General features: G+C 37.0%; 1 protein-coding gene across 4 annotated transcripts in view; it reads left to right on the forward strand.

Annotated features, from left to right (window-relative positions):
* Positions 1-19,934, forward strand: part of GNAL (G protein subunit alpha L) — a 192,299-nt gene that overhangs the window by 72,389 nt on the left and 99,976 nt on the right. For all 4 annotated transcript variants that reach the window (XM_061448841.1, XM_061448843.1, XM_061448845.1 and 1 more), the window contains 2 exons: positions 770-824; positions 1,008-1,127. In XM_061448841.1, the coding sequence (XP_061304825.1) occupies positions 770-824; positions 1,008-1,127 (175 nt within the window). The remainder of the gene's footprint in view (positions 1-769; positions 825-1,007; positions 1,128-19,934) is intronic.

Below are 19,934 nucleotides of genomic sequence, written 5' to 3' on the forward strand. Positions count from 1 at the left end.
AATGTCTCCTCATCCCCTGTGTTTTGGTGGCTTGACACTGCGTTCTGAGTGAGGAAGGGGGTGAGGATAAGGAAATTACTGCTATTGTGTATTTGCATTTTCTCTTTCTGGCCCCTCTACTGTATTTTACACTGTTGCTACTGCAGCACTTGACAGGCCCCTGTGTAGCAACAACATGGCGACTACTTTTTACATAGAAGCAAATAACCAAATATTGCATCTGTCCATAATTCAAAAATACATGTCAAGTCACATTCAGGGTGACTACAACAGTATCTGCTCTTTTCCGGTATTGAGGTTAGCATAAAACTGAAACTAATTTTGCACATTTGCTAGATATCATTCTGTTTTCTGAGGCTACATCATTTTCTCTCTGAAGAACTCTTTGCCAGAAATTATTATTAATCCATAGTATTAATCTTAAATATCTGTTCGCCTTAACTACATGTTGTTATTTTAAGGCATGTTTACAGCATGCTGTAGAAATGAAAGAACGACTTCCAGTTCCATCAGGGGAGGCTTTGCAGATGTGGCTATGATTGTCTGCTTTAAAAAAAAAATAGCAGGGATGAATGTGCATTGCTCTTCGTACTATGCAAGAAAAGGGATAAGGGGAAAAATATATTTTTCTTGCTGTTCTTTTCATTTAATATGTTACAATGATTGAAGAGCAGATAAACAAGCGATCAGTGAAAAAGCAAATTGAATGCAACTGACTGAACTGCTTTGGAAAAAAAACCAAAGTGTTAATATTTCTGTTTTAATGCAGAGAAAAGAAACAGAAAATACTGGATATTCGGAAAAATGTTAAAGATGCGATTGTGGTAAGAACACACTTTATACTGTTCTAAATGCTTGGCTGTACTGGAAATGATAAGGATTGTGCTCTCCAAGACTGTGCTGAGAGAAATCCCATTTTGCTGATCAGATTGGATTATCTTCTATTGATCCTGTATCCTAAGATTTATCCAGATTAATGTGTTTGTTTTTGTTTTATCCAATTCCAGACTATAGTTTCAGCTATGAGCACTTTAATACCCCCAGTTCCATTGGCCAACCCAGAAAACCAATTTCGAATGGACTACATCAAGAGTATAGCTCCTCTTTCTGACTTTGACTATACAAAGGTAAGAACAGAAACCACTGGATTTATTCTGCTTTGAGGGGGAGCATGTTGCTTCACTTTGATTTACTGAAACGTTGTCTTTTCTTTTGCTTTTTGGAAGATGGTCATGGGAAAAGCTTATGTCAGTGTTATTACAGAGTTCACTTTCTTACAAGACTGTGGTGGTTGCACCTGTTTTAGTGGTGCAAGGTTTTGTTGTTACTGATTTATTTGCTGCTGTTTGTAAATGCTGCTTCTGCATTCAGTTCTTATCTTCAACATTTCTGATATAATTATGCATATTGACACGTCAAATAAGACTGTTGAAAGCTGGTTTCCTATGTGGAATTAGATGCAGGATGTCAGTCTGAGGAGTTACAGTCTACACTTAGCAAATGGCATAAAAGGAAATAGAAGGGCAGAGTTACCCCAGTGTTGTTTTCCATACTTACTGCACTTCAGAGTGGAAACTCACGGAAATGGTGGTCAAGTAAGGTGGTTTGCTTCCTTGTGTATTTATTGTAGCTGGCATGAGCAGTGGTGCACTTGTATGCAAATATTGCCATCTTTTGATGGGGAATCATGAGAAAATTAAGGATTTTTGTACAGAGGCTACTCTTTTGTAGACAAATGAGAGATCCCTTTCAGATTAATTTGCATAGGCATCATATGTTTGATTATTTTTACCTTTTTATGTTATTATTTGTAGGAACATGCATAGAATGTTTTTTATATATATATCATGCATGACGTGAAAGCAAGTGCATAGACATTCTGAATATTGTAAGGAATTTCTTTTTTGCAGTAGCACAATTTTTAATTTGCCTGAAAATGTTACTGAGAGCAATTTGTTATGGATCCAGCAAGGACTGAAAAAATCTTCATTCATTGGGTAACTGGTTGCAAGTTGTTCATGCTATCAGTATTCCCAAAGAAGACATTTACAACAGAGTGTCATTAGGTTATTATAGCTTCAGGGTGGAAGGGGAAGAGGGGAAAGAGTTGTTTCTTTATTATATGACTCATATTCTCTGGTGTGTGGTTTCGCCTCTGGTAAACCTACCACTTTGAAGGTTCAAGATAAAGAAAAATTATCAGACATCTTGTACAGTTAGAATTTAACGCAGAATGCAGATGTTAAGAAATCGAATGCAAGGTACACCCACATACTGCATAATTGCTCAATTGGTGAATCTAAGTTTGCAAAAATTGGAACCCCTTTTTAGAAGTGGAATGTGAGTTTGACATGAAGTATTTGTCTTATGCAGGTATTGCAGTTCTGAGGCATTTGTTGCTCATTTTACATGGGTTTTTTTTTTGCTTGAATTCTGACTCTTACATCTTGGGGCAAAATAAATGGTAGCATGCAGCCTTTGCAATTCTCTATAGTATATCTGGCTTTTTATGTTTCTGGGACAAAAAAAAATCCACTAAAGTAGACTTTTCATAGGGCTAGTAGGTATTTTTGTATTTGTATTTTACTGTTTATAGAATTTCTCCTTTTTCACAGAATCTGACTATATCTAGTCAAATTTGACTTGCTGATCTTCTGTAGAGGGGAAACCTTTTTTTCTTAGAGGGGAAAGGAATAGGGCCCAGTGGACCGTGAAACAAGTAATAATTAATTTGAATCCTTGCTTCAAAGTCCATTTTTGTTTAAAATTGAAAAAAAATCACTTTTTTAACTAAGTAGAATTTCTGAAAATATCATCACATTATTTGCAATAGTGTCAAATAATAGTCCTAGTGTAAAAAAAAGAAAACAAAGTTGTTACAAGCTTAAAATAAAGAAGAAAAATCTAGTGCTGGTTTACAAGTAAATATATTTTATGTGTAACTTTCTTTTTTTCCCTCCTGTTTTCTTCTCTGCTCAATTCATAGGTTTAGTATTTGTAAAATGTATCATCTGGGTAGTTTTTTGTTGGTTTTTTTTCTTTCCCCAAAAATAAGTTTTTGTTGGTTTAGAGTGTTATTTCTCTCCAAGAAGATGTGTGAGCAACAGAGACTGGAAAAAAGTGCTGTTGTGCTTCAGGGCTTGAATCTATTCCAGTTTAAGTCAATGATAACTTGAAGTAAAATCATGTTTCTAGCTCAAATAACTTTTGACCCATTTAGTATTTTTGGATAAGGACAAATATAAAAATAAATATTTGTCTAGTAATCAGTTATGAATCCTTTGTTAAGCATTACTGATTCTCTTTAATTAATAGTTGATCTATGGAATAAGGCCTTCTGAGCCAGGGAAACCAGTACAGTATTTAGCAGTAGACATTCAGGACTTGCAGTTCTATCATCTGTACAGTTGTACAGGAGAAAAATACTGACCTAGGCAGCGCTCAGATGTTGCCTCTGGGGTAAGTTTTGGCACATTCTAAAACGTGATAAAGGTTACACTTCCTTTCAATGAGGGAAGAGGCATAGTCCTTAGTGTTGCAACATGAATTGCAGATGTGGGGTTTTCTGGGTGGTTTTAGCCATGCATTTCAAATACATTGCGTGCAAAATGTGGGAAAACGTGTGTACTGTATCTTGAGTCTTTAAAGAGAGATCCCTGTTGAAATGCAAAAACCTCACTGATGGCATAATATGACCAACACTCAGGAGGCACTGATTTAAATATCTTTGTGACATATCGGGTGTGCTTGGATAGGTATGCTTAAATGGCATGCAAATTAACTAATATGCATTTAATTGTTAAAATTGCCCTTTAAAATAAGTGGATTTGAAAATACTGGTTTCCTGTGGATGAAATCATACTCTTAATTGCAATTTATGACTGAAGTTCCAAGAACTTGAATAAGGATAGGATTCACATTTAGACTTAGTATGCATTTTGGGGGTTTGTTTGGCTGGGTTTTTTTAAATTGCATATGGCTCTACAGACTATAAGCAGAACATCTTAGTAGTGATACAGATTTTAAAATCAAGTGGTTTGTCTTTATGTTACAGCTTTTAACAGGCCTGTAAGAGTCTGTGAAGTGTCCCCTCTAACAGTTCTGCTTGCTTTGAAATTTTTTCTTTTAATTTGATTTAGTTTTGCTACCTTGATGATTTATCTAGTTGATCTAAAACAAAATTGAAGGTTTCTTGATTATTTTTTATATAACTTTTATGTTGCCTTTCATTACTTCTATTAAAAAATACTGGGTGACTGACGTGGTCTAATTCTGTAAATCCTAAGAGTTAAGGCAAGAGTTTTTACAAAATTAATTGTGAACAAGGCAAGTGTCCACTGTAGTTTCTTCCTTGAAGTCATAAAAGGAATCAAAATAAGTTTTTTATCTAATGACTGGTTTAGGTGTTATCTTAGGTCCATGTTCTAGGGTGGAATCAGCAGAAGGGCTTTAAAACTGAAATGGAAGCATGCATGCTATATCGGAGAGGACTTTTTTATTATTTTTGGCAAAGTGTTGATTGATATTTACTAGAGTTAACAGGAATTGACCTGTGCCATTTTTAATCCTTTATTGATGTGGATTTATTTTGTCCTTTGTGAATCAGAGTGAACATATTAAGGGCATATTATGCTGGTAGCTGTGGAAAAACATTGTGTATTATGTAAGTGTGTGTTTACTCAAGTTCAGTTCTCTTTAATAAAGTATTTGAATTTTGTGGGCATTACAGAGCTGCTTGGTGCATAATTTCTGTTTCTCTTCCCCAAAAATGTAGTCAAATTCAGTTGCTTTTTATAATATGAATCTTGGATCAAACTCATCTGATTAGTTATGTGTAGATATGTAACAGGTAGTAATTAGCTACCACCAAGCTGTATGTGTTTGCCTCTACAAACCAGTTACCGGTGAGCAGAAATCATTTGCTAAGCAGAGAACATGTAAACACTTCACCCAGGTTTTAGGGAGCAGGGAGAGTTTTCAAAAGTTTCATTTTCATTAGCTAAGGATGTTTTAGAGATTTTGGACCTTCATAAATTTTTGTTGGACCTTCATAAAACAGTGAATTGTGCAAATACAGTCCTGTGTGCTGACTTTAGAATAAAAACTACTTAATCAACCATGCTCTTCAAAGTGAAATGTTAATGTGGGCATTGACAGGGAAATCACTTTAATCTGGTCTGTGGTTTTCTGTATGTTTTCAGGTGTTGCTGGTTGAGCATTATTTGATTACTTCAATTTTCTTTCACATTTTCTTTTTTAAAATCAGGGCTTTGTATTCATAATGTAAAGACATAAGAAAGAAAGAAAAAAATTGCTCAGAACTTGAAGTTACATAGATTTTCATTAGATATTTCAAATTTTTATTAGACCTGGTATTCAAAATAAAACTCATGTTGATGCCTGGGAGTGACTGGTTTTCAGTGTGTGTCTCAGTGTTTGAAGTGGCTGGAAAACTTGCTCTAAATATGGTTCATATATGGTTAAACTTGCTTGGGTTGTGCAGTTAATGCTGTGACTTTAATATCCTGTTTGACCACAAATTATTTACGTTTCCCTGTAATATGTACTTGATGTAGCCCAAAAGGAGTTACAAAATAGCATCATCTTATATTTTTCAATTTTCAAATAAGTTGCAATATTTCCAAGTTTCTCAGGAGTTTGAAAATATGCAGTGTTGTACGTGAAAATACCCTAAAATAAAGAGAGAATACTGTGAATATTGCCACTCAAATGGGTTCAATTTTTTTTTCTTTCTATCTAGATTTTCATTTTAGTGCTTTGTTTACCATTTTGGGTAGCATGAACAGTCACGAGTTTTTATAATTGCCTGTGGAAGCAATATTTAATGTTACTACAGGGTCAAGTCAACATTCACTTTTAAAAGTCTAATTGATTTTCAAAATTTATTTGTATTTTTGTGGTCTAAGATGCACACTGGTATTTCCTAATTTGTTCTTATTTTCACAAATATGGAAATGATCTGGAATACCAGATAATGATTAAATTGTATAGGTCCAACAATATTATTACTACCGTGAAATTAGTAACACTTGAAAAACTAATGAAGAAGTCTGTCAGAGAAGGACAGCTGAAAATGCTGCATATGCTAATAATAGTTGTAGGCAACTCTTTAATCTTCACACAAGGTTAAAATCATCAAGAAAACTGATACTGAAAAGTAGCAGATATTAGGGAGAAGCAGGGAGCAGGTAACAGATGGAATTACATTGTTGTGATAGCATTTGTTTTCATGCTGTACACTAACTATTAATTATCAGCAGATACTCAAGTTGAGCTCTTTTCATGTTAAGAGCACATTCTGCCGATGCCCAGCGACACATTTACTTCCTTATGAAATACCTGTTTGCATACAGAGGTAGTATAAGCGTGTATGGTTTTCATTAATTCGGCAAACCAATTTCCTAATGTTCTGATTAGTCAATGTTAAAATAGAAGATTGTAAACATTTTATGTATGTGACTAAGAATATACTTCAATGTTACATGTTATTTTGTTCCTACTCTCTCTAAGCATTAAGTTTGCTGTTGGTGGATCAGTCAATCCAGTAGTGCTTTCAGAAATAACCAGTCATTATGTTAACTACGTAGTTTCAAAAATATAAAACTAGAACTGGGATCATGCTGCAAACAAGTATAGGGCAATTTTGGGGTGGAAAAAAAGAAAAGGAAAAATAGAAAAAACAAGTCAAGCCAACAAACCCTAAGCTAAGAAATGGAGAACAAAAGAAAAAAAAAAAAAAAGACAAACCAACAAACCCCAGAACCTCAAAGCTTCTCAAATTGATAATATATACTGGAACTGTAAAAGTATAAAATTCTACCATAATTTTCTTTAATTCATTTGTTTTAATTCTTTAATAAATACTCTGATTTTACTGAAAACACAAGTGGGCTTTAAATTGGAGGGGTTTGTGTAAAGTACAGCTCTTCTCTGAGGCCCAGGATTTCTTGTTTAAAATACACAGTCTGTGTTTGGGGGATGCTTGCTTTAGGATGAAGGAATTCCTTAAAGTAGTAAAACACTACTCTTTTTAATAAAAGTGTAACAGCATATTTCTTCCTCCCCTTGTTCCAAATCCACTGAACCACAACTGTTAACAGTTTATGCCAGTCATAAGTAAATAATTAAATTTGTGTCCCAGGAAAAGAGCTTAGGGATCTACTTAGGCCCCAGATGTTAACGGTAGAAATACTGAGATTGGGAGCCATGTGCATAATCACAAATTATCCACAAATACAAGATGTATTCATCATAATAATAATAATAATAAAGCAGGTATTAAGTTCTTTGTTTGTTTCTAGGTCTTCCTATCTCAATGTTTTTAAGAACAGATTCAGCTTTGAAATAAAAGTTCATGTTTCCCACATGTATTTGCCTTTTTTAGAAAGTATTTTTCATAGCTTACAATGTAAAATAACAAATTTCAGCTGTAAAGACAATGATCGGAGAAAGTCTTACAATGCTTGTTATGACTCAAGTGCAGTGTTACATTCAATACTACATCATCATAGTAGCACCAAATTAAATGTTTGCTATCTTATATTGTGAATCTGATTTCCCAGATAGTGAGGTGGTATTCACACTTTATCCAGCCTGCCTTATTTATTATCATCACAAAAACACAGAGACTTCCACTGTGAAACTGGAAAGATATTATCATTTATTATTGCTGCTAACTAAAACTTAAATTACTTCTTTAGTCTCCAAAATTGTTGACATTTACTCATATTATTTCAAGTTTTGTACCTCCAAATATGAATTAGTTGGAGGTTTTTTGAAAGTCAAGCCAGTATCTAGTCAACCACTGTAAATAACCTTCGATGTCACATTCTGTCTTTTTTTGGTACAATTTTAGCTGAAAACTTCATATACTTCTATTATACTTTAGAAGGATAAAAATAATTTTACTTCTAAATTTGGGTATTTGATTTGATGGCAACGGGAAGACTAATAACTTGAATTATCATTTTAAGTAGGAGTGACTGATTTTCCTCACAGAACCAAAAATGTATTAAGAGTTATTTATGAGCTTTAGAATATTTTTGTTCATCAGGTATTTTTCAGTGTATACCCTAATTTTAAATTAAATGGAGGCGGAAGCAGTAGGTTAAAGCCTGTGCTATGAATATCGTTGTACTGGCCACAGGTCTGTCAAGCATACTGATTTTTGAGCTGTGGTTGCTCTGGGGGGCTGCTGTTTTGTATTCCTTCACAACTTGTAGCTGTTACTAGGGTATCTTCCAAAAGCGATTCTGTGATGTGCAGGTGGCAGCAGTTCTTCATCCCAGGCAGTAAGGTTCAGAAAACCAGCTGAAGAAATAATGTTGGTTTATTAGGTTGGTGTATGAATAGTAGTGTCTGAATAGTAGTACCCTGGCCAGAATAACAAACTGATCCTGATTCTGAGTCTTCCTCCGAGGAAGAAATGGGAAAGAAATGCTTGCGATTTTTAGCACTTAGACTGCATGGAAATCTCCGGAGGATTTAACTGCAAATTAGTATGCAGTTTATTAAGACTTCACATGCACTTAAAAATGTCTGCAAGAACTTCGCTTGTTTGTTCCCTCATGTGTAAATCAAACTTAATTATAATGAAAGCAAATGTAAATACATGCAAAGGGTAGCCACGCTTTTAATGAAGACACACTGTCCAATTAGTCCAACGATGATGACATTTCAGACTCTTACAAGTGGCAGTTTTCAGAGGAAGGCTAGTGAAATATTTAATGAATTGTCATTATTTATAAACTACATTACAACACATTTTCCATCACAGCCAGAGAAAAGATAAACATAGCGGAGTATGTTTCACAGTTGTCTTCATTATCAATTAATTCTTTTAATCTCTTAAGCCAAAGGTAGCAGGTTGATGTACTTCTTTTGCCATTTCTGAGTGCTTTGTAAAAGTAATGTGTTTACTAGTCAGGGAAAATCTTTTTTTTCCTTCCGTGCTATGATAAAAATGTACAGATTAGGGGATAAATCATCATATGCATGCATATTGTACTGATGCCAGTGGAGGACTATGAAGCAGAGGGTATCACCTACTCAAATAATAATAGTGTCATTATTTAGAGTTTAAAAGAAGTGAGTGTTCATCTGCACAATAGCAAAGAGCTCTGTCCCCTTTCTTCAGCACATGATGAGATTGTAGCTTCAGTTTCTGAAACAGTATTGAGTACTGACAGTTTAAACATTTATTTTTTTCCATCACCTCCATAGCTTCATCCATTGCTTGTACTTATTGTCAACAGCAGATTCTCTTTTTTAATGCCAGTGTAGTCTGCATCAACAGATGGGATACTTTGTTTGCAGAAGATAGTAACCTGAGCTGAGGAATAGAGAACAAGTTAAACAGTGTAAATGGAAGACTGTATGTATACTTTGCATACAATGAAGTGAATAAGTTGAAAGCCAAAAAGTATTATGAACAATTCCCCCCCCCCCCCCCCCCCCGAGTATCTAAAAAGCTTTTCATTATAAATAGGACTCTAAAGCAGATGAATGGCAAGAACAATGCACATTTGCAGTTAGCTGCTAAAAGTTTCTATAAAATGTTTATGATTTTGTTTTGCCGCCTATTTAATATAATTTGCTTTTCTGTAGTTTAAGAGATTCAAGTTCTAGGATCTTCTCTTTAAAAGAAGTCAGGAGGAGAATGTAATTTGTACAACACAGTTTTAAGTTTATATTGCCTTTTACTTTGAAACTCTTGCAATAATTTCTTGGAAGAGAGCTACCTTGGGTTGTGAGCACGCCAACTATTGCTTGAAGCATGCAGATTATGGTTTCTTGCTTTAAATCCGTAGATTAATTTTGGTTGGTTTAAAGTGCAGTCTTGTAATTAATCTACTAGTATTTGTTTTAAAAACATATGCTGGCTGTTTTGAAAGGATATTTATCCTTAGGCAAGAAGAATATTGGAATTTTTGTCTGTTATGTCGATGTTAGAGATGAACTTTGCCTTTTAAATCTTCTAAAAGTAAACGCTTTCTAACACTTCTGCCAATTCATTCCATTTGAATTTTCTTATTGCTGTCAGTAGGACTTAAACTTATTTTAATGCAAATAATTATCCCACTGTTTTGAACTGCAAAATGTTTTGCAAGATAAAATAGGCTAAAGATATGCAAGCCCTCTTATCTATGTTAATTTGGTGAACACTTTTTGATCATGTCCACCCTCACTTCCATAGGATGTTAAGTGACAGAGCTGTGCACATCATTCTTTTCTTAACATACACCCACATACTTTCTTTCATAGGAGCTAAATAATATTAAATTTAAGAACTGTCAGGTAGGAAAACAAAAAAAGCAGAGGGTGTTTAAGTAAAATAGGGGAAAGTGTATCCTCACTTCCCTCCATACAGACAACTACTTACCCCTTGCCTGCAGACCTACTGCTGACCACAGAGAGCAGCAGGACCTGGTTCTCAGTCAGCTCCAGAGTGCTTTTGGTGCAGGCTGTGTGTCTTGAGGAATTCCCAACACCAGGCAAAAAGAAAAGAAGAGAAACATAAAGAAAAAAAAACTATACAGTGAATATGCATTCCCTTCTGTTTTGTCATTGGATAGAGGAAGAGATCCACTTGCTGCTGAAACTGCGTTGTTAATTGTCACATTCCCAGCAGGTAGCGCAGAAGAGTGGAGCTTCATGAGGATCTGTAGCCTTACGTGTTTGAGTGAGAATATCTTTTCTGGCAGCAGGTGTCCTTGATCTTGAGCTTCTCCTTCCTTCTCAGGATGTCAGTGTTGTCTGTTCGTTTTGGAAAGAGCAGACTTCCTTATTTAGGATAAGATACTTCTAATTGAACAGTAGAGTTTGTATTTTTCCACCCCTAGATTTGCCATTTATGATCATTGTTGTTATCTGTTGAATTTTTCTCTAGATTTTAACAACAGCAAACTAAACATGCTAATTAACAGCAGCGTGGGTATATAATAGACCAAAAGAGTAATTAGTCAGGGAATACGTAAGTCAGAAATCACAATTAAAAAATAATTGTATGGATTAAAAATCACGTCAGTAGAGGAAGATAGCTCTTGACGTTTCTGAGAGCCAGTCATTCTAACCGCAGAGGATTTTCACTGTATTTTGAAGAAATAAGGGATTAAAATTCATCCTTGACTTTCAGTTCTACATAGCAGGTTTTTTTTTGCTTTTCTCACTGATGAATGAAAGCCTAGCAAGAAGTATAATGTGCCATAAATACAAAAGGCATCCTAAACAACTATATTCCCTGGGGTCTAATCCTGCAAAGGCTTAAACATATGGATATATGTAGACGTAAATGAACTGTTAATGTACTTCTAGCACAACATTCATGCAGTTGAGCTTCCGGTTATGCAGTGATATTAATATCAAAATCAAAAATACTTCAAATTGGAAAACAAAACAAGTGAATCGTTTCTCCTTGTTATATTTGGGAGGTCTTTGAGCACTTTTATGGATTTTCTTGGGGGTGGGAAAAGTTGTGTAGGTTAAAGATTGGCACAAAACTTGAAATAAGCAAAATCTTTTTCAGATAAGTGACAGTTCTCTGGATGCTATTAAGCTGTGAACAGTAGGTCTTTTCAATAATCAGTGTGATTCATTTTCATATTGTGGTTTTTTTTTTATTAATAATATCTTTAAAAGGCTTGCTGAACAGTAGGCTGCACCAGCATAACTTTTTGTGCAGAAGGAAAGGTTTCATGCACAGTCTTAGATAACCTACCTTAAATTGATTTGCACAGCTCAATAAAACAATAAGAAAACTGTACAACTCAAATCACAGGTTCATTTAGCACCAAATCTCATCTCGGAGCATGGCTGAGAGTGAAACTGGAAAAACAGTTTAAGAATAGGGCAAGCACATTGTCATGTTTCCCATATTCTCAGGAGAACTGGCTACACAGGATTTGGAGAAGGCTGAGGTTCTGAATGACTTCTTTGCCTTGGTCTTCACTGGCAAAGGCTCTGACTGCACCACCCAAGTCTTGGAAGGCAGATGCAGGGACAATGAGAATGAAGACCTTGTGCCCACTGTAGGAGAGGAACTGGTTCGAGACCATCTTAAAAATCTGAATGTGCACAAGTCCGTGGGTCCTGATGAAATCCATCCGCGGGTCCTGAAGGAGCGGGCAAATGAAGTTGCGAAGCCGCTGGCCATCGTATTTGAGAAATCATGGCAGTCAGGTGAAGTTCCCGATGACTGGAAAAAGGGAAATATAACCCCCATTTTCAAGAAGGGGAAAATGGATGACCCAGGGAATTACAGAGCAGTCAGTCTCACCTCTGTGCCTGGCAAAATCTTGGAGCAGATTCTCCTGGATGGCATGCTAAGGCACATGAAAAATCAACAAGGTGCTTGGTGACAGCCAGCATGGCTTCACTAAGGGGAAATCCTGCCTGACCAATTTGGTGGCCTTCTATGATGGGGCTACAGAACTGATGGACAGGGGGAGAGCAGTTGATGTCATCTACCTGGACTTCTGCAAAGCGTTCGACACTGTCCTACACGACATCCTTGTCTCTAAATTGGAGAGACATCAATTTGATGGATGGACCACTCGGTGGATAAAGAACTGGCTGGATGGCCGCACACAAAGAGCTGTGGTCAATGGCTCAGTGTCCAGCTGGAGACCAGTAACGAGTGGTGTCCCTCAGGGATCAGTGTTGGGACCAGTCCTGTTCAACATCTTCATCGCTGACATGGACAGTGGGATTGAGTGTGCCCTCAGCAAGTTTGCCGATGACACCAAGCTGTGTGGTTCAGTTGATACACTGGAGGGAAGGAATGCCATCCAGAGGGACCTTGACACACTTGTGAGGTGGGCTGATGCCAACCTCATGAGGTTTAACCATGCCAAGTGCAAGGTCCTGCACCTGGGTCGGAGCAATCCCAGGCACAGCTACAGGTTGGGCAGAGAAGAGATTCAGAGCAGCCCTGCAGAGAAGGACCTGGGGGTGTTGGTCAATGAGAAAATGAACATGAGCCAGCTTCAGTGTGCACTCACAGCCCAGAAAGCCAACCGTATCCTGGGCTGCATGAAAAGGAGCGTGACCAGCAGGTCGAAGGAGGTGATCCTGCCCCTCTGCTCTGCTCTTGTGAGACCTCACCTGGAGTATTGTGTGCAGTTCTGGTGTCCTCAACATAAAAAGGACATGGAACTGTTGGAACAAGTCCAGAGGAGGGCCACGAGGATGATCAGGGGACTGGAGCACCTCCTGTATGAAGACAGGCTGAGAAAGTTGGGGCTGTTCAGCCAGGAGAAGAGAAAGTTGTGTGGAGACCTCATAGCAGCCTTCCAGTATCTGAAGGGGCCTATAGGGATGCTGGGGAGGGACTGTTCATTAGAGACTGTAGTAACAGGACAAGGGGTAACGGGTTAAAACTTAAACAGGGGAAGTTTAGATTGGATATAAGGAAGAAGTTCTTTCCTGTTAGGGTGGTGAGGCACTGGAATGGGTTGCCCAGGGAGGTTGTGAATGCTCCATCCCTGGCAGTGTTCAAGACCAGGTTGGACGAGGCCTTGGGTGATATGATTTAGCGTAAGGTGTCCCTGCCCATGGCAGGGGGGTTGGAACTAGATGATCTTAAGGTCCTTTCTAACCCTAACTATTCTGTGATTCTATGCTGATTGTCTCACACTCCACAGATTTACGGCTGAGGTATTTTTTGACTGGGAGTGGTATTTCTGTATTTAATAACTTTGGTATTTTTCTTCCTCAAATTCTTTTTTTTTGGGGGGGGGGGGGAGTTATTTTCTTTTTTTTTTCCCTTCAGCCTGTGTGAATTTTCAGTTATGGCAGTGAGTTCTGCAGTTGACATATGCATTGTATGAGGAAGTGCCACGTGGTTCATTCTTTTTCTTTCCTCCCCTCCTCCCCCAAGTCTGCTACCTACTGGTCTTCCCTGGTTTGTCCATTAGAAATATTTCTTCTTTTCTGCATTGCGCTTCTCATGGGATATATCCCTCCAAATATTTATCTTGCCACTTAAAGAATCTGTTTACCTGCTTCACTCAAAGGGCTTATTCCGTATCTTTGCTCATTCTTGTTGCCCTTCCATGGATCTTCTAGTTTTACTAGACCTTCTTTGCAATAAGAGACTAGAATGGCGCACAGTATTCAAGGTGTAGTAACACTGCAGATAGATACAGTAGCATTCTGTTTTCATTCTCTAGTCTTTTTCTAATAATTTCTAACATGTTTTTGTTTGTTTCTGGACACTGGGTTGATATCTTTATAGAATTGTACTAGATTATTTTATCATTCTCAGGAACTTGAACACAGTTTTGGGTAAGAGGAATATGCATCAAGGTCTCTATACTCACGTTAGCAGAGCCCAAAGTGTGCTATTAATGACAATTATCTTGATTTTTCAGGTCTGATATCTTCAGATCTGTCATACCTTTTGAGTAGCTTGTTCCAAAGCTCCATTGCATTCAATTTTTCACTCTTTCACATGTAATGACTTGTCTTCTCATTTGCTATGCTGCCATGTATCCCTTAAGAAAGGCATTTTTTAAATAATCTACCATGACTAATATTTTCTTCCATGCTGAAGGAGAACACACTTTTATTTTTGTTCTTAAAATGGAAGAGAAATTGGTTTTCAGACTGATCCTGGAGAGGCAATGTTTACAGTACTACGAAGGATATTTATGCTTTCAAAATTGCTTGTTGTTCCTTAATCATTCATTACAGAATGCCTGATTTAGCAGAAAAGACGACCATTGTTTGGAACCTTTCTCATTAGAGAAATAAAATGTTTAAAAATACCAAAATACCATCTTTTTTCCCTCGCAGTTCCTAATGCTGTATGTCACTAAGAGAAAACGTTTTGAACTTTTTTATCTCCCTGGGGAAATGCTGCAAGTAGCAGAATTTTGTTATTTTGATGTCAGTTTAGGTCTTACATGATTCAGCACTTGTGGTTTGTGGGAAAAAGAGTTGTAGATTATGATTGAAGGAGCAAAAATTGTAAGAAGGCATCTTTTTACTGTTATTTTTTGTATTGTCTTCATTTTTAAACCTCTACCTCTGTTCCTCATATTTTTTCTGTCAATTGTGTCTCATACACTTCAAAGAGAGTACTTCACTCTGTTTCACTGCTATTTTAACAGTACAGAGAATTAAGACCAAGTTGCCATAGGATCTCAGTAATACTAAATCGGTACATTTAAGTCTGTCGAACATGGTTGTCTCCAACAGGCCAGCCAGTCATCCCCTTCTAGCAGCCTCTCAGGAATAAACAGAAAGTCTCTGGGGAAGGGAATGGAAGAGGATACAGGATGCAAAAAAACTGCTTGTAGTGCAGGAAAAATTCTTTCTTATAGTAATGGACCACAAACAATGAGTTAACTCATTCTGGGGTATATTAACAAGGCTGTTGCACAAAACAACATGAAGTAATTATGCCATTCTGTTTGGCACTGTTGAGTCTTCAGCTAGGGTTTTGTGTCTAGTTTTGGAACTGAACTTAAAAAAATACACAAATGGAGTTCAGAGGAGAGCATCGAGTAAGAAGAGACGAAGAAAATGGGGTATGTTTACTCAAAAAGAGAGTGCTCAAAGTTGAAGGGGAAAGGGAGCTGAATATGATTTTTAGTATTTCAAAAGATGTAATTACATATTCTTGCCTGTCTTTTTCAGAGGGAGGAAATGAGTTTGAGGAGAGAATTCCTCTCTTCTGTGTTGTATGGCAGTCCACATGTTTGGGATATTCTACAATAGTGAGCTTAAGGATCACAGTCTTGCAAATACACTGAGATACAAATGCCCAGCTGCAGGCATTTAAGGCTGTATTTTCAGTGACATGAATCAACTCATACTCAAATTAAAAACGTCTGAAAATCTGGAAAACTTTGGAAAATGCAAGGTCCTGTCAGTTGGTCTTTCACATTTGCTGCTCTGTTTGCTGAAGTCCTATAGGCATGTTGGTTGAAAACCCCTGGGGATTTCTTTTCCAGAGCTAAAGCTTCTGTAATCATGTCTTGAATTAATCAAGAGAATTCATTAGTGATCTACCTGAATTGTCATGGCCTTGTTGTCTAAATGGATATGATTATTTCTTTTAAATATTGCACGTTCTTCCAGGGTGCTGTTCATACAATGTAGCAGACTGTAATATAGAGTATGTAAAACTATCTTGTACTTCCATGTATTGATTGTTTTAAATCGAAATCTTGGCAAGATGCAGATGATTCCATTCTTCTGGAGAAGAATTTTATCCACATCTAATCGAGCCTAATGTTTTCCTAAAAGTGGAAAAAAATGGCTGGGGGCCATAATGCTGTCAGCAGTATTATCTCTAAAGGCTCAAAGGAGCAAAGAGCATACCTTCAGGTATTTTTAATTAAAAGCAGCAAGCAGGAGTTTTTGTTTTCACATGTGTGCACTGACAAAAATTTGTGCATTTAAATGTAAGACTTTTTCTGTTTCTGCACAAGATTCTAATCTATTTAAGAACTAGAACATCTGCTGGCTAACAGTGGGATGAAAAAAAAGCAGTTCATAGGTTGTTAGCTGTTGGCCCTCAAGCATGTGGAAATGAAAAGAGGATTTGGGGAATAAAAGTTTCTCAAGTTTGTGGCATTAGAGGGAAAGCTCTCCAGGTGAAGGATAGCAGGTGAGCTTCAAAGTGTTAGTGACAGCTCCCAGCTGTTGCAGCAAGGAAGTACATGTGTGAGTCCTGTAGTAAGTGCCATCACTAGGCAGTCTACAGGCCTTTTGGAGATGTGTGTTGTGCATTTCCTTTCTTCGGAGGGGCTTGAGAAAAGAGTTATGGCAAAGCTGGTGATTTTGCTAGTGAGAGGTTAAAAGAACTATGGACACAGATCATAGGGAATCAGATTTTATTAGTTTTCTTGCCTGTGATAACAAACTCTTTAGAGAGCAGAAATGATTCCCATTTCGTTTTCCGTCAGAGGTAGTCCTTACTTCCCTGGTGGAGTGGATTTAGAGGGAAATAATGCTGAAATGCACCTTGGAATATTATTGTCTTAAAGGATGATGACATTGAAAGACATATCTTCTTTTCTGGTTCTGTAATCATTAGGAGCGGTGCATTTAGAAGTACAGCTAAATGTCATGCTAATATGATTCCTGATCCTTGCTTACATGATAGATGTGAACATACCTGAATTTCAGGGTTTTGGATCCTGGGGGAAACACAGAAATAAAAATTATTTAGTAAGTCAAAGTTTTCTTTTTGTTTCCTTTTTCCCTTTCCTGAATATAAACAACAACAAAAAAAAACCTTGCAAATAGTATAATCAGATGGTTATTTTCTAAGAATGGACAGCTTTGCATGGTTCCAGACACCAAGAGGGAAATTTAAAACAGAATGTTTATTAATCAGTTTGTGAAGGGCTGTTCTATGGAATTTGAGGATGTAGTCAAGAAAAAATCTTGACTCTGACAACTTGACTGCTGAGGGAATTCCAAGCATTTGCTTCTAGCAAGAGAGCTCCTCTTCTCCAAGCACTCTTTGTTTGCCATACTTACAGACTGGATGAGTTGGGTCAATGCATATTATTTCTGGGCAAGTTTTTCCGATGTTAAGAGTGGATTCTTGTTGGGACCTGATGGACTTGAGGGCATTTTACTCACTGACTGACATTCTAATTCATTTACTTTTTTGAGATGCTTATGTGTATATGATACCTTTGTCTTCTCCCTACATCAATTCCTTTTTCCCCAGTTTTTATATTTCAAGCAAGTTATCAGTCTTTGAATCATATTGCTGCTCTGAGAATGCATTCTAACTAGTGCTTACCGTGTACTTTCATGTGCATTTATTCCAGCAGTGCTGCCAGGCTAAGCCATCATCCTTCTCTTCCTCTAGCCCTCCCCCATCATTATCCACTCTGCTTTCCCATTTTTTTTGCCTACACTGTGCCATCAGCTGTGTCCTGGCAAAGTTGTTTGACCTGACCAGATGAGGTGGAGGGAGAGGTTATTTTTAGTGTGGATTGTTTCCGTGGTTTTAACTGAGGGCGGATGACACAAAATGAGGAAGAAGAAAACAGAGATGGGAACAAGCAGTAGGACATGAATGGGAAGCCATTAGATAGTGGGCTATCTTAACAAGCAGGCTTACTTCCTCCACCTCTGTATCTACAGCCACAGATTATGGTCAGAATGAAAGCCACTGGAAATCTGTGTGTTAGAAGAAACCCAGTACAGTGTGTTTTTTCACTTCTTCTGATGTGAAGTCTGACATTCCTTGCAGAGGTTAGGTGGTATAAGAACAGATCTGTTTTGCTCCCCATTGCTCTTTTGGATAAGTGAACACAGCTACATTCCCTGCAGTTATTCCTAAACTTAATTGAAGTTTTAAGGCTTAGTCTGATGCATTTCAAAAGCAGTCAAGTTGCATGAACAGAAGACTTCATAGCTTTTTGAGTCTCACATAACAAAACTCTTTTCTCTTGGCTTTTTTTGTAACTGCAGGCTACTTCCTCTCTATTACTGTATTATCTTTCTTGAAAACATGCTAGGTACGTATGCAGAAATCCCATGAATGGTTACTGGACCACAAAAGACATGGCAGGAGAAGATACCTATAGGTGTATATGTTTAAATTCCATTTACATGTCCCCATGGTATTGGATGAGCCATCTCACATATCCATCTCACAAAAATAGACTCCATCTTGGCTGAGTACTTGAATAGCAAGTACTGTGGAGGCAAGCTGAATGCTTTTCTGCATCTAACAGTATTTGTAATTTGTTTTAAATTGTATTACTGCCATTCTTCACCTTAGTTTCCGTGTTCGCTTCTCTACAATCTGAATGCTCTGTCATCACAAGGAAAATGCCCCAGTGATGTTTCCTGAGCATGTAAAGAGACACGGGGAAAGGAAGCTCACTTTATTTTTTATTATGTGAGGCACATTTGTAACCAGGATTGCTAAAAAAAAAAAAAATCGAAGCATCTTTAGTCTAGAATAAAACTATCCCATCTATGTCTATAAACACAAATGATCTAAAATATAAATATACAAAACTATGTTCAAAATTGGCACAAGGATATATAAATGGGAGTCAATATTGTTACTTTATTCTTCGAAATAAGTACCAAAATAAGAATTCACATTTAACTGAAAATTAAAGGTTTAATTTAAGCAGATTTTGTCACGATTTTTATTATTTTTAGATCAGAATAAGTTTCCAAGAAGGTTTGCAAAGTCGTAGATAGAAAAGGCGATTTAAAGCCAGCCAACTTAGCATTAACTTCTGCGACCAACTAGAACTTAGAACTGAATCATAAGGAACAATTTTTATGAGATTTTTTTTAAATGGGGGTATTTTTAAAGATACAGCTTTGGTGCATTGGAAAGTTTCTCTCCCTTGAACTTGTGACTCCTAATGTTACAACCAGAGAATATTCAAGGGATGCAACACAACCATTTTGTTTGGAGTATAATAGATATATTCTGATTTACCAAGACATTTATACCTTATGAGCATGTGTAAAGCGTTGATTAGAAAAATAGTTTTTGACCGATACAGCAAAAGTATAATAACATCTGAATATTGAACCAGGTTTTGAGATGTTATTATAGTGCTTATTGTATTTACAAAGTCATTTATTGCCTGAAAGAAGTGGCAAAAATCTCCATATCAATACCTGTTTAACCACAGGAATTATATAGGATTTTTTTTTTTTCATGGATACATGTAATAAGCACTGCATATTTGAATAATTTATCAGAGTATTTCCTTTTTTATTAGTGCTTTTCACAGTATCAGCAAGATTTTCCTTCTCTGCTTTCCCAACTCTCCATGGGTGTGCTAGATCCTTTCTTCTCCTGTCTAGGGGCATTTGATGTTGGATGGTAGAAGCAAAGGGGACCCGATACCTCCCTTGGTTTCCTCTTTCCTCCCTGTCCTTGACTTGTCATTTCCTTCCCTGGTAGGACC

The sequence above is a fragment of the Pezoporus flaviventris genome, unplaced genomic scaffold (assembly GCF_033815535.1).
Source record: "Pezoporus flaviventris isolate CSIRO_AGI_PZ_B2104156 unplaced genomic scaffold, CSIRO_AGI_Pfla_v1 ptg000007l, whole genome shotgun sequence".
In the NCBI taxonomy this organism is placed as follows: Eukaryota; Metazoa; Chordata; class Aves; order Psittaciformes; family Psittacidae; genus Pezoporus; species Pezoporus flaviventris.